This window comes from Cyprinus carpio, chromosome A11, assembly GCF_018340385.1.
Source record: "Cyprinus carpio isolate SPL01 chromosome A11, ASM1834038v1, whole genome shotgun sequence".
NCBI classification, from domain to species: Eukaryota; Metazoa; Chordata; class Actinopteri; order Cypriniformes; family Cyprinidae; genus Cyprinus; species Cyprinus carpio.
Window position 1 is genome coordinate 2,115,671 of NC_056582.1, and position 14,806 is coordinate 2,130,476.

Below are 14,806 nucleotides of genomic sequence, written 5' to 3' on the forward strand. Positions count from 1 at the left end.
TTGTTCCAAAAGAAGCCAAAGCATCACGATTTGCGTGTCATTAAAAGAATGAACAAACATACTTAAAGCCTTAAAACCCCAATAAAAATATACATATCATTATTATTATCATGTTGTGTTTATAAATATACTTACACTCAGATAATGACATGCTGGTGACATGACGTGTAAGATTCATTAGCACTCTTGACATAACCATGGGCAGAATGGCGAACAGACGCTGAGCACGAATAAGACTCTGCAAGGTCTGATAATTGAAGTCTGTGCTGCAGAAACTCTTTATGTTAAATGTTTCACCTTTTAAGACACTGTCCCAAACACTGTCATTATAAATTCAGCAGATGTTAGAGACAGGAAGTGCATGGTGTGCCCTTGTTCTCAAACATGAGCCCAGAATCTCTCAATGGGAGATACGAATGCTTGTTGGCAGGTCCTACTGCAGACATAGTGGCTGTCAGCCTCATTAATTGGCTTCTCATTACTGGATGTACTTTTTAAGGGCACTGATTAGACTGCACTTCAGCTGCTCGGAGCAACTTTATACTCTACACTGATTGCAATGAATAAAACATAAAAACACAGAACTAATGGGGTAGCTTTAACAGAACTGAAGCGCTGGCTTTGCATTGGTGTGTTGTTTCAGAACAATACTCATTAAAAAATGAAAGCGGTCTCAGTGCTACTATTACTATTGCTTATGCATTCGTACAAACCAGCTCTCGTTATATTCCAGAAGTAATGTTGTTTTGTTATGGATATGAATGTTTTTAAATCCTGTGGCCAGGATTAAAGTGCTGTTTTCCTTTGAATTATTTATTTTCGCCTGAAGGAATAAAATAGACAAAAAAAAAAAAAAATTAAACTGATCTACGGACCAGAAAAACAACCAGTAAACAAACACCTAAAAACTCCCACCCCCAAAAAAACCACCCAAACATCATACCACCTGCATAGCAATGTCCAAATAACCCCCAGAATAATGTATAGCAATAACCTGGCAACCACGCACAACACCTATATCTGTCAGTGAGCAAGAAGCACTCAAATTATCTAGTCAAGATATTATTTATATATATATATATATATATATATATATATATATATATATATATATATATATATATATATATGATGCACACACGGTAAAGTTGCATGAGTGACAGCTGCTTTTAACTCTCTCCCCACCAGAGTTTTTAAAAATGTTTTATGGCCCACAGAATATTTTGTTGTATGACTATCTGAATACAAAATACGCTACTGAATACAAAATAATAATAAAAAAAGTTATAGCCCCAGAATTGCGTGATTTAAGCTCGCAATTCCAAGTTATAACATGGACTTGATGTGACAACGATGGTAGATCCAAATGCAAGCTTTAATTGAAACAGTTCGTAGTCAAAAACAAGCAAGGTCCGAACACCAGCAAACAGTCATATCAAATGACACGACAAAAGTGTAATCCAGAAACAGACGATGGTTAGAGCAGGAAGCAAAACATCCACAAAAACACAAGGCAACAGTCCAAGGTCAAAATCCAAAATAAACAAGGCAAAGACAATGAAACAAGAGAAAACACGGAAAACGCTTAGTAGAGTCCACTAAAGCTAAACAATACTTTGCAAAGGCCTGTTTGGCATGGCCATCCTTATATGGCTGCCAAACAGGAAGTCACCATAGAGGGATCAGTAACAGTCATTACCTAGGTGTGGGCTCCCTCTGATGGTGTGGTGTTACATAACATCAGAATTGTGAGATGAAAACCCCCAATTCTGACTTTTCTGAAAAAGACATATGTGTTCTAAGAATTGCGAATTTATATGTCACAATTCAGACTTATTAAATTGCGTGTTATAAAGTCTGAATTGCGAGATGTAAACTTGAAATTCTAAGAAAAAGAAGTCTCAATTGTGAGATATAAATTCTAAGAAAAAAGTCATAATTGTGAGATGTAAACTTGCAATTGCGAGAAAAAAAAGTCAAAATTGTGAGATTAAAAAGTCGCAAAACATTTTTTCATATTTTTTATGAAATGCTGGAAATGGGCTTCCATAGGAAATGGTTTCTCTGATGACCAGAATTTGCTATTTAAAACATGTAACGTAAATGTGTACATTGCAGTTATGTATCAGCCACATATTTTTGGTAGCTGGGGTGGTTTTACTACAAAAAGAAAAAATAAATAATAATAATAATTATAATAATAATAATAATAACCATGGTATTTGCTATAAAACTGTGGTTATACAATTGTGATCAATATGCCAAAATACACAGTTACTACACTTTTACTATAATAAAAGGGTAAATAAAGTGGCAGTTGCGGATTGGGACATATACAGTATAAATCTTATTTTCAAGCAAAATAATATGCATTCAGATTTATTTAGATTTATTATGGGTTTTTTTCTTGTTTGCTGTTGTTCAACAAGATCTGTCAACATGAATGAGTCTCACTCCTCTTTCCTTGAGAGAGACACAAAAGAGAGACACATCTCTGGTTAACTAGTCGTCTAGTTGGGTTCCGTACTCCCTGACACTGCATAGAATTCTGGTGAATGCGGAATGCAGAAAAAATTTAAATTTTGACATCAATAAGTTCTTCAAAACCTGTATGAGTTTCTTCTGTTGAAGCTGCTGGTTGCCATTGACTTCCGTAGTACTTTTTCCCCATAACATGTCAATGTCTGGTTTGAGAGGTCTCTTGAGAGTGAGTAAACGATGATTAACTTTGATTGAACTATAGAGTGAACTAAATATAATTCACAGAATGTGGTTGTCACTCCTGTAAGTGACTGATCTGTGTGTGTACAGAACAGGATTAAGTACTAAAAGGTAAACTGACAACCAAATGCAATATGTACATGCTGTATGTCACTATAGGCTCACAGGTTGTGTGTGTGTGTGTGTGTGTATGTGTGTTTGACTCCTCAGAATAGTTTAATAGCCGTAACGATGTGGCTCATGAGCAGCAGTAATGCTGCCGCTTCATCCAGAGCACAGATGAGATTCTCTGGCTCACTGGGACACTTCCTCTTCTCATTCGCACACAGAAATGATGGCAGCTGCTTCTATCAAATGGCAGGATCAAAGGAGTCGACGCTTATTAGTATCCCTCTTTTATCTGCTGATGGTAAGCTGCAGTGACGCGGAGGAGGCCAACAAACCACTTTCTCTTTTCAGAGGGTGAAAACTGGGTGGGGAAATGTGCCCTTTCTACTAAGGGACGTCTTTATTGATGCAGGGTTTCAATGTAATATCACTTTTTACTATTTTTTGCTATCATGTGCACAAATTTAGTTTTAAAATGGATAGTTCTGCTAAAAAAACTCTCATAATCATTTAATAAATTCATTATGTGTCACCCTTGTTTCAATCAAATCAAATTCTCCTAAATAATTCTCCTTCAAAAAAAAAAAAAAAAACTCTCAGATTTATTTATGTATTTATTTTGTTTTTAATTTTTTTGCTTTCCAAGCCATTTTACTCTCAGCAGCTTCCATTAATTTCTGAGCCTTGACCTCAGACTGCATCATCTTCAATCTTCACAACACTATAATCAGAAGAGTTATTCAGCTGGTGACCTACAGGTTCCTCTTACTGTCAATCTGTTAAAGATTATCCATGTGTATTCATGCTCACTTGTTCTGCTCGACTGCACTCTTTAATCACTGGCTCTCTGGAAAGAATAATCCAGAATATTCCAGTATATTCCAGTAGAGGTGTCAGCTTCTGCCAAACTGGCAATGGACCAGAAAGAAAAACCGACAGCTTTTTCTTTCCATTTTTTCTTTCAGTTTTCCTCTGCCAGCCTGCAGAAAAAAAAAAAAAACTGACTTAATTACCAAATGTTCAGCATCAAACAGCCGCGTCAGGAGCAATGGCAGGGTTAACCTCAATGATTAATAACTGCTGTCAGACCTTTTTACTGCTCACTGGCTCCTCTTCATTTTGTGATACTCCAGTACAAGAACACTTTCTGCACAGAAGAAGCTTCAATAGTGGATTTAGATGGACTCAAAGTCATTACAGCTTTAGACATACTTGCTATTCTCATTTCAATCACACAAACATTTAAATATTAATTTATTGAGTTTCATGTTTACTAAAACCACAAATACTGTAAGTCTCAGGTTATTTAATTATACTTATTGAATTAATAGAACACTATGTATTTTTGTATTTAGTCCAAAAAAATAATTCATTATACAAAAAAAAATGTGTAACTCCTCAAAATCACTTAACAAAGTAACAGCACACCTTTCCTTAACAAGACATGATTTGAGGAATCAATCAGGTCTGTTGCACAAATCCATCAGTTTAATTAGAGTTCTCAAGCAAAAGTATTGATTAATATTAATAACTGGTCAAATGAACCAGGGTTAAGTACAGCTGTTGTTGTTCACAGTGAGCTGAAGATAAGAAAGGAAACCTAAAGCCCTGTCTTTCTGTGTGTTCACTGAAAAGCGTTCTAAAGCTAACTGAGCACTGACCACTGTAGTGAATGTAGCCAGACTCCCTGTAGTCTATGAAGACCGAGATCACTGAAGTGGCGACTGTGAAGGTTCACTAGCCATGAATAGCATCACATGTTTGAGCTCCTGCCCTGATGGCAACCGATTGCTGCTTTGATCAGTGCAGCACTGCAGCCTGTGTGTCGTGATTTTACACTCCATATGAGAGTATATACCTATACATGGTCATACATGTCCTTTAGCAGTGTTCCTACACTCTACATAAAAACACTCCACGAAGAGCCTTTAACATCCATGTAACATTTGCACTTTTAGTGGAATAAAAAAAGTTTATTTTATTTGCTGTTCATTTAAAATACTTCTTCTATGGCACTGCTGTGGAAACACTTTTGGCAGTGTTATTTTTGAGAGCGTATAGTTAGTGTGTTCATTTTCTCTGGTAGTGCAGCGCTCTTGTTCATTACGCAGGCATATAGCAGCCTTACGTCTTTCTTCTTACAGGTCTGGAAATTCTCTTGCATTGCATGACAACATTTATTAGTGTTTGCCTGCAGTTTCGTCTGTTCTCTAACAGACAGCTGCTATCTTATTTATTTATTTACTTGCTGACATACAAAAAAGCTCATGCCTAATCCTGAGTGCTGCTTGTCTGTGCAGAACTCACTCCCACGATGATGATGATGATGATGATGATGATGATGGAGTGATGTGGGTGGCTGTTCACTATGTACTTGCTATGCTGTTATATGCTTTGCTATGCTATTTGGTTACTAGGTTGTTATGATTGGTTACCCGGGTACACTTTATGGTTGCTACGGTGCTCTGAATGGTTTTAAGGCATTATGTTCTACAGTGTTGTTCAGGAGTTCTGGCCTGACCTGATAATGAAAAGATATGTTGGTTTAGCTTGTAAGTATGAATGAAATGTGTGCATTTAATTGTAAATTTAACTGAAAATGAAAGTGAATGAGGGGAGTTGAAAGATTTCTTATCCTGCATCTCTGCAATTGTCTTCTGCGGGCATTTTTGCTCAGACAATGTAAGTCTATGGGAAATTTTAGATTTTTGATTTTTAATTATGCAAAAACTAGAAGTCTGATCAGTCTGAAAAGATAGAGCATAAAACTACACATCAGGGCCCAGGTCTCTGCTGAACTTGGGTCTTTTAGCAATTAAAGCCCTAGGAGGAGACACGGTCAGATATTTAAGTTTCAGAAGAAGTTTAAATAGCATTCCAGTATGTTGGCTTTCTCAAGAAATATTCCCAATTCGGGTTTGCGATACTCCACTGGTTCTGGGTGGGTGTATCATCCAGCAGGTGAGAGCAATAGAAATAGTGATACACGCCTTAGCAAAGAGCACTCGTTTTCATAGATTTGTAAAGTAAGCAATGCTGGACTGAGTGTGACATAGAAAGAAACTGACATCACTCACGATTATTTTTGTTTTCCTGACGGTATCAACACAGAGCATAATGCAGCTTCTCTGTCATTTACCCAGTCATTACACTATGGAAATCTCATCACTGATGGTTTCACACTATGGGATTGTTTCTAATCCGGTCCAAATCTAATCCGGCTTCTGTTTGATGAGACATGCTGAGAGGGGCCCAAATAAGGTACGAATAGTGCTATCAGCAGGCTTCACTGGCACTGGACACTGAACTACTTTCTTTGCATCCTCAGTGCACAGATGATTTCCTTTAGATGGCAGCATTGCATAATCAATCAGTTTCTGCTCTGCATCCAGCCATGCAACGGAAGCATCTTCAGTGCAAACGTCTCCTCTGAGCTGCAGTATGGGAAGATTTTACACTGAGATTGAGTCAGCATGTTATTGCTTCACATTAACTGACAATATTGTGTTATGTGCTTGAAATTATGCAAAAACAAACCCTGGATTGCTTTTTCAGCACAGTAGTAAAGAGGGCTAAAGAGATGGATTTCTCCATATCAGCCATCTTTCCTTCTTTTATCTATTTTCTCTGCTCTGTTTTGCAGTTGCTTCTCATCTTTATAGGGTTGTTTTTACCCTGTTGTGTGCTCAAAGTGAGCTGTCAGATTGCTTTCTCTGTGACTGCTCATATAACACCCAGACACAAGCTCAAGAGAGTGAAAGAGAGATGCAGAAATGTGCACACTTATCAAAAAGGAGTGCAAAATCGAATGATTGGAACGCTGCATCAAAACAGCAGCTGTTTGCATTGCTATCATTTCTCAGCCACCAGCTCTGCAATTACACAGTTTGTTTATTTGATTGTTTTTCCAGTCATTACAACAGCAGGGTTGTAAATGATGTTGAATTGTTTTTGCATAAACTGATTGAACAACACTAGAAGCATGCATGAAATGATTCATGAATACATTTTTTTTTTTCTTTTGTCTTTCAGGGCTAAGGTTTTCCGGGGGAAGAAGGTGCAAGGTGATCACGATGTCAAAGTTGAGCAGGTAAAGCATCTATCATAGCTTTAGACCTGGACATTATTCTCAACTTGATCACTCAAAGCATTGAAATATTGAGTTGGTGGTTTTCAACCGATTTGCTAACACCCACAAACAAGTCTCTATTATAGTGCATACTGCATCCTTTATAGGCGTGATGCAGTACATTTCCAGTAATTTATTTGTACTCTCTATAGAGGCAAAATTCTGTGTGATGCAACACAATTGAAACAATCAGAATGGATATGATGTGTAAAATACAGCCATGTGAAGTGGGATTTCACCGTGATTGTGCTACTCAGTGCAAAACAGCAGAAATATAAACCAAGCAGCTGTCAATAGACACTCAAATAGTCTGGACTTTGAAAGACATATTTATGGGGGTCCTGTGGCTGAGGAACACTGTTACAGTAGAAACCTTTCATGTTATTTTATGTTTCAATCACTGCACTGACTGGTCCATCGTCTTTATAACAGTGCAATCATTTCCAGTAGCCTTTAGTTACAAAATAAAAATACTCCCGGTCATTTTATTGCATTGTTGAAATTCCAGACCACACGTTGCTAATTGAAACAAATGCTATTGATCTGAATTGTGCCAACACTTGTGATTTGCTAGATGTCCTTTACCCAGAGAACAAGCAAAGAGTAATTGTAAGAATTGGCTATTGATCAAGTAGATGATAGAGCTGTGGTTGGAGTTCATTAACTTGCAGTCCACTTCTGTCTGCGAACACACCTCTGACTTTTGGGTTACTGTCCGCTTTATCACATATCACAATCACATATTTATCAGTGCATGTATGTGACTGTGAGTATCATCCTGTATCCTGTGAACTCGTTTGGACTTGTACAGATGGTAGCAGTCAATGTGTCAATCATCATAAAGTGTAACATTTATTTAGATGTCTTTATCCTTCAGAATTTGTCTTCTGCCAAACGCTCAAGAAAGAAAACCATTGCTACTAAGGAAGCCTGCAACAATATAACTGGATATTTTATTACCAATGAATGACCATTCTGCAGTAATTAAGCATATAAATAAGAGACAGCTTCCCATAGCCACGCTTATTGCATCTGCATATAAACCTCATGTCTTACTGCTCGCATTGCATAACAGATGAATGTTAACAAGCCCACAATGAGAATAAAGAGACACGATTCACACCTACTGGTGCTTAATGTTTTTAAAAATCACATGCTTTAATTAAAATGACTAATGTGATTGCAAGCAATACACACAATTAGCAAAACAAGGTGGTGTTACATTCATTTACTTTAGAAAATAGAGTTAAACTGAGGATATATTAACAGATGATATACAAAAAACACACTCCACATAAAACACAACCCACATAGTCAAAAAAACAGTTAAAAGTAAAAAAAAAAGCAAATCTTCAGAAGGATCTACAGAACTGCAAGTGATGCCAAATGTCAGTGGAAATGTAGATATTAAATTTTTGTACAGTTATTACATTTTAATAAATAATAATGAAAACTTTGATATTCTTCAGAAGGATCTACAGAACTGCACGCAGACAGGAACTGCTGTTATCAAGTGTTTGGTATAATAATAGTATTAATCTTACTTTTTGTTAGTTGATTTCTTCTTTAAAAAATATAATTAACAATCAAGCAGATTATTAAATATGTTAATAATTTTTACTCTAAAAATATAAGTTTATGGACTATTTTCTGTTTGGAGAGGCAGACTCTAAAAAGGAAAGTTTATGGACTATTTTCTGTTTGGAGAGGCAACACAGATTAGTATAAAAGTAGACATTTACATGAAGAATAATAAATATTGCAAGTTTGACCCTTGTCATGTTCATGTTTCTGAGACAGCAGACATAACATATTTAAGTAGGGGAGCGCGGGGCACAGAGTAACGCGGGGTTAGTTGTAACACACGTGGTTTGAATATTAACATTGTAACACACGTAATTTGAATATTGCACACATGCTAGCATTACAAAATCATTACATTATTTATTACCACCATAATCATATATCTATATATATATATGCATATACATAAATATATATATATATATATATATATATATATGTGCACCACATTTCAAAAATCTTTTGAAGATATCGCTAAACAATTAAAAAATAAACGTAAAATAAAAATTCTGGCTTAAGTAAATTTTTCATCTCAGTTTTTTTTAATTCATTTAAAATGAGACAAATCTGCTTTTATTTTAATCTCCAGTCTGTTATTTATCAGTTCAGATCATTTTGTTAATGCTTTGATAACTAGCAGAAGACACTAACCTGTTTTAAATTGTGCAGATGCTATTCTATGACATTAGCTATCTAATATGCACTATTTTCTTTAATGAATTTTAATGAGAAACAACGAGAAACAGGTGAATAAAGACTGACAGTCAATGTTTAATATTTAGAAATGATTATTTCAAGACATGTAAAACATTTTTGCTCGTTTATGTGGGTCGTCCCAAGCACTGGTTGCAATGTGTTCATTGTCAAACTCTAAAATCAGAATATTTTTAATTCTTAAAAAACGCCATATTTTATTAAAAAAAAAATAAAAAATTGTAAAATGTGTAAAAAAAAAGTGTATAATTACTGTAAAATTACTGTGGTCAAAAAAATTATATTCTGAACCCCATGTGGATGTACACAAACTGAGAAAGTCAAAAAGTGTTGCTTTGTGCCCTGCTCTCCCCTACACTTTATTTTAAAAGTCCACTTTAGACATTATGCTGACTATTCTTTGCAACTACTTTGCAAGTCAACTATCAGACTGTCCGATTAATATCTGCTAACACTTTATCTCCCAACACATATTCTTCTGACTAACTTTGCAACTTATTCTACTAATCCTAATCTAACAGTCTACTAATGCTCTAATGAGAGTTAGTTGATATATCTTATTTACGGTATTGAAGAAATGCGAGGTAAATTTCAAGGTAAATTTAGATATCCTAGAACCATTTAGATATCCATTTAGATGTTCCTTTTAACTTTAAGTATGTCTATATCGATTCTTAAACCACAAGATCTATATTTTAGTCTTTGCTACTTTCAGTTGATGCCTCAATAAAGCTTCTCTAAATATTTTTGTATTGCCTCTCATCCAATAATCGCTTTTAAAAGCTTTGTGATTTTTTTTTTTTACTTCTGAAAAGAAACAAATTATCAGCTTTTGAATTCTGTTTATTTCATCATGAAATCTAAACATTAAATGCCGTTTTGGTGCTTTGGTGTGGCATGACGGATTGCTGTATCTGCCTGCTGAGCTCAAGCAGCAGCGGAGAGCGATAATCTCTTCCGCTTTACTACAAGTTATAGCACAAAATAAACATGAATGAACATCAGACTATCATGTGGACTATCCAAATAAAGTGTAACCTATATTTATTTATCAATTCATTTGTTTCAGGCTGAGTTCTCTGAGATCAACCTTGTGGCTCATGCTAATGGCACATGCAGTGTGGACATGCAAGTGATCAGAAATGGAACAAAAGTGGTTCGGTAAGTTCAACACAGTCATCAGAAAATACAGCGGTGAGGCCAGCATGAGTCCATCAAATTCACCGATCCATTTTTGTTCTGCAGTTTTCAGCATTCATCCATCAGTCAGTATTCAGTTTGATGTTACCACATAAAGTGCCTTTTTAAAGATTTTTTTAAAGATTTTTAAAGATTTTTTTTTTTAAAGATTATCTAACAAAGAGTTCTGACAGTAACTTACGTGGTATGAAGGGAAACTGATGTTTTGTGGTTTTAGTCTGTGTTTTAGCTTTGCATCTATATTCTAGTGTAGCCTTAACTGAAAGTTATTTTTTAAAGACATTTGCTGTAAGATTAAAGATTTTTATCTTTATCTTTCAGGTAAATAGACCAAAATTATTGCTGATGCATACTGCCCTCATTGTTTAAAAAAAAAAAAAAATACTGTTACAGCAACTGCCTATTTAAAAGCCCACAAAGCCCAACTATGTTTCATAGTTCAAATGTTAAAACCAGTTAGAACAGTAAGATTTAGGCCGATGTGATTTACTGTCGTGATGACCCCAAAATTAATTCCAAAAAAAATACACTAATAAAAAAGTACAGCTTACCATAAGCACATCTATATGCCACTGTGGTTGTGCAGCTTACTCATGCTGGAGGGTTTGCACTTTTAAATGAGTATAGCGGGTGGATTTTCCCATTACCTGAGATTTATAATGTGTTTGTGTGTGTGTCAAGTGTTTTGTTTAACTGTGCGCTTTCCCCCACTTGAAGAAGATAGGTCTCACTATTTGAAGAATTAAACTGGATTCCACTCAATGATTAGGCCTTGTGAATTTCTTTCATCCATTTATTTTATAGCATTAAGCTATGTAGGTGAAAAAACTTTAAATATAAAACATACAGTGTAAGTCACCAACAACCCAATAAAATGCATAATTATCAGGTTTCGACATGACCTCAATTATAATTGTTTAACACAGAACATCAGTAGCTAATGAACCCATTTTCAAAACATGAATATTTCACATAGGAGTTGTTAGATCTCACATGAAGTTAAAGCTGGTAGATATGAACAGCTCAATAACACCACATTCAAATGTCATTAACTTTACATTTTAAAGTACAGAATAAATGATTTTAACAACTTTGACAGATTTGTATAGTTTAATTTACTGGATTCTAACTACAAAAAGACTATAAAATAACCTGTACTTTTGACCATATCTAGCAATTAATCATCAAACAATTTATATTTAATCATAGTCAGATCATTAAAGTCTTTAGTATACACATTTATCAAATGAATTTTAAGCAATATTTTATAGTACTTAAACCATCCAAATCATGAATTACCAAAACCCTATTAACCCACTATACAAACACCTTATGAATTGAAGATATGCTACTCAAATCAATACCGCAATCTACAGCGTGGCAATTGAATGCTGCATTCATTCACTCTCGTAGCAGTTACTATTATAGCACACATGAACCACACAGGCGTTCTTTAGCCAGCCAGCCGCTTCAGCTTACCGGCTGTCACTTCAGAGTTCTTTGGTGAGTACCCCGCTCCCGCACAGTGTTTGATATCAAGCTCTATACTCATTTTCTTTGAGTCACCACTGCTCTCTGCCGTAGCGTCAATTCCCGGTGCATACCAATAATTACAACAGTGCGCTGGCTTTATACAGCCCAGGCACGCGCAACAGATTGCGCTATTCATTTCACCTGGTACTAATGAGAGAAGGCGGGGTGACGGGCGATTTGCCGCAACAGTGTGTGTGTGTTGATATGATCAGACAATCATCTGCCTTGCAATATTCACTGAAATTCACTTACAAAACACTTCCTGGTTTTCTTTTTATTCTTGTTATTATTAATTTTGCATGTTTTGTTCATCACTGGTGGTGCTTGTGAAGCAAAGTATTACTACTATTCTCTTGCATACTTATTCTTCTTCTTCTAGACAAAACTTAGGTGTTTGATTTGTCCCGCGCCGTTCATCTTTGACCCATGAATGAGGTGTCAAATCATGCATCTTATTAAGGAGAGGTGTGCTGACTTTTCTGACTTTTAAGTGATCAGCGGGCAAAAAAACTAAAGTGACCTAGTGACTTTTAACATTGGATTAACATTGGAACCATTTTTTGAGGTCATATCTCTGGATCAGAAAGCCATATAGGCTCAAGGATTGGCTCTTTTGACTTAGCCTATCAAACAGCAATAAGCAGTGACATAACAACTTCATAGCCACTTGCTAGCAACCAGTTACAGCACCCTAGCAACCATTTCATAAGCATCCATTGAAAAAAGAATGAGAGGACTATCTCTGGATCAGAACATCATAGAGAGGATGACTCTTTTGACTCAGACTGGCCAATAGTCTTCGGATGTCGCCATGGCAACTGTCTATTAACAACTGTGTAACAACATTAACAAGCCATACCATATCTCAACTGAGTTATAGTCTTAGGTGGTTAAAAGAAAGTGAATGTCATGAAACAGAAGATAATCCAATTGATCTTCATGATTATCTTTAAAAGAAAGTCTTTAAAACATATTATCTGTTGACATTAGAGCTTGCCATTAAAATCTATTTATTATTAATTATGTTTTTAAAGAAGCAACTAGTTATTTTTTAAATGTGGTTTTGGCCGGTAGGATTATTCTATTACAGGACACAGTACATACATGATTAAACACTACTCATTTAAAATGTTAAACAGATAATAGACTGACACTTTTGCTCTGTTCTGAATATATTATCATTATTCACACAGGTCCTTCAAGCCTGACTTTGTCTTGGTGCGACAGCACGCTTATAGCATGGCACAGAATGAAGACTTCCGCAATATAATCATCGGTTTACAGTATGCCGGGATCCCCAGCGTCAACTCGCTGGAGTCCATTTACAACCTCTGTGACAAGCCATGGGCTGTGAGTAGACATTTCATTTTGTAAAGAAAAAAAATATATTTATATATATATATATATATATATATATATATATATATATATAGATATATATATATATATATATATATGTGAATGTTAAGAAACATTAAAACTTCCTAATGGTTTCTGGGAGTTCTTCACAGTGTGACAAGATTGAACATATGTTTTTTATTTATTTATTTTATAATTTATTATTATTATTATTATTTGTAAAAATTTATAATTGTGTGTTCAGATCAGACCACATTGTGGCATGGACACTACTAAAGGACAGTTTTAATGCTTCAAGATCTATTATTGCCAAAATTTGCATCCATACTGATTCTCTGTTTTTTCCTAGTTTTCTCAACTGATCAGCATCTACAAGAAACTGGGAGCAGATAAATTCCCTCTTGTTGATCAGACATTCTACTCAAACTACAGGGACATGGTAAGTACAAGACAACCTTGTCTTTCATTTCCTTTGATTAGACACAACAATATTTTTTGTACTAAGTATGGCAAGCTATTGATTTTGATAAAGAACAAAATATGTGATACTTTAGTTATTTGTATACAGTACTATATATATATATATATATATATATATATATATATATATGGTAAATAATATATATTATGCAATCTAAACAAACGTGGTGCTAAATATCACTAAAAGTGGCATTGGAGGAACCCCATTCTCCTCCTTAAGATTCAAGATGTCACTCCACTCTCATATGTTTGCTATGAATGGGAATTTACTGTGATGGCAAAAGCTGTTTTGAAGTGTTATGCTTTTCTGAGGTCAAAATATCTTGTGTGGGGGCCCTGGAATATTTCCTTGCAGGGGGGCCTTTGGTGCAAAAAGGTTGAGAACCACATTATCTTCAGGAAATACACTGTATTTTAATGTTGTTTTGTAATCCTTTTCCAACTAAACTAAGAGAGACTTAAAGAACCTTTAAAGAACTATACAAGGCTTAACAGGTTCTTTATATGGTAGTGGTGCTGTATATAATTATATAATGTGTATAATTATTGGCACCCAATTATTGCAACATCCTTTTCCCAAGATAACTCCAGATCCTTCAGATTCACAGCGTCTTCTCTTCAGTTCACCCCGCTCATTTTCTGTTGGGTTCAGGTCAGGGAATTGATACAACCATGACAGAAGCTTCATTTTGTGCTCAGTAAGAAATTTTTTTGTGTGTTGATTTTGATGTTCGTTTTGAATCATTGTCTTGATGGAAGATCTAAACATGGTCCATTATAAGATTTCTAACAGAATCAGTCAGGTTTAGATTTTTAATCTGTTGGTTTTTGCTAGAATCCGTGATGCCATGCATCTGAACAAGATGTCCAGGGCCTCCAGCAGAAAAAAACAGACCCACAACATTATAGATCCAGCAGTATATTTAACTGTGGGCATGGGCTCTGTTTTATCCCTGTTTGCACCAAATCCATCTGGTA

The 14,806-nt window shown here is 35.3% G+C and overlaps 1 protein-coding gene across 1 annotated transcript in view; it reads left to right on the forward strand.

Annotated features, from left to right (window-relative positions):
- LOC109081043 (synapsin-2-like) overlaps window positions 1-14,806 on the forward strand; it is a 211,337-nt gene that overhangs the window by 30,860 nt on the left and 165,671 nt on the right. The window contains exons 2-5 of the mRNA XM_042765849.1: window positions 6,862-6,919; window positions 10,326-10,417; window positions 13,183-13,339; window positions 13,698-13,787. Of these exons, the coding sequence (XP_042621783.1) occupies window positions 6,862-6,919; window positions 10,326-10,417; window positions 13,183-13,339; window positions 13,698-13,787 (397 nt within the window). The remainder of the gene's footprint in view (window positions 1-6,861; window positions 6,920-10,325; window positions 10,418-13,182; window positions 13,340-13,697; window positions 13,788-14,806) is intronic.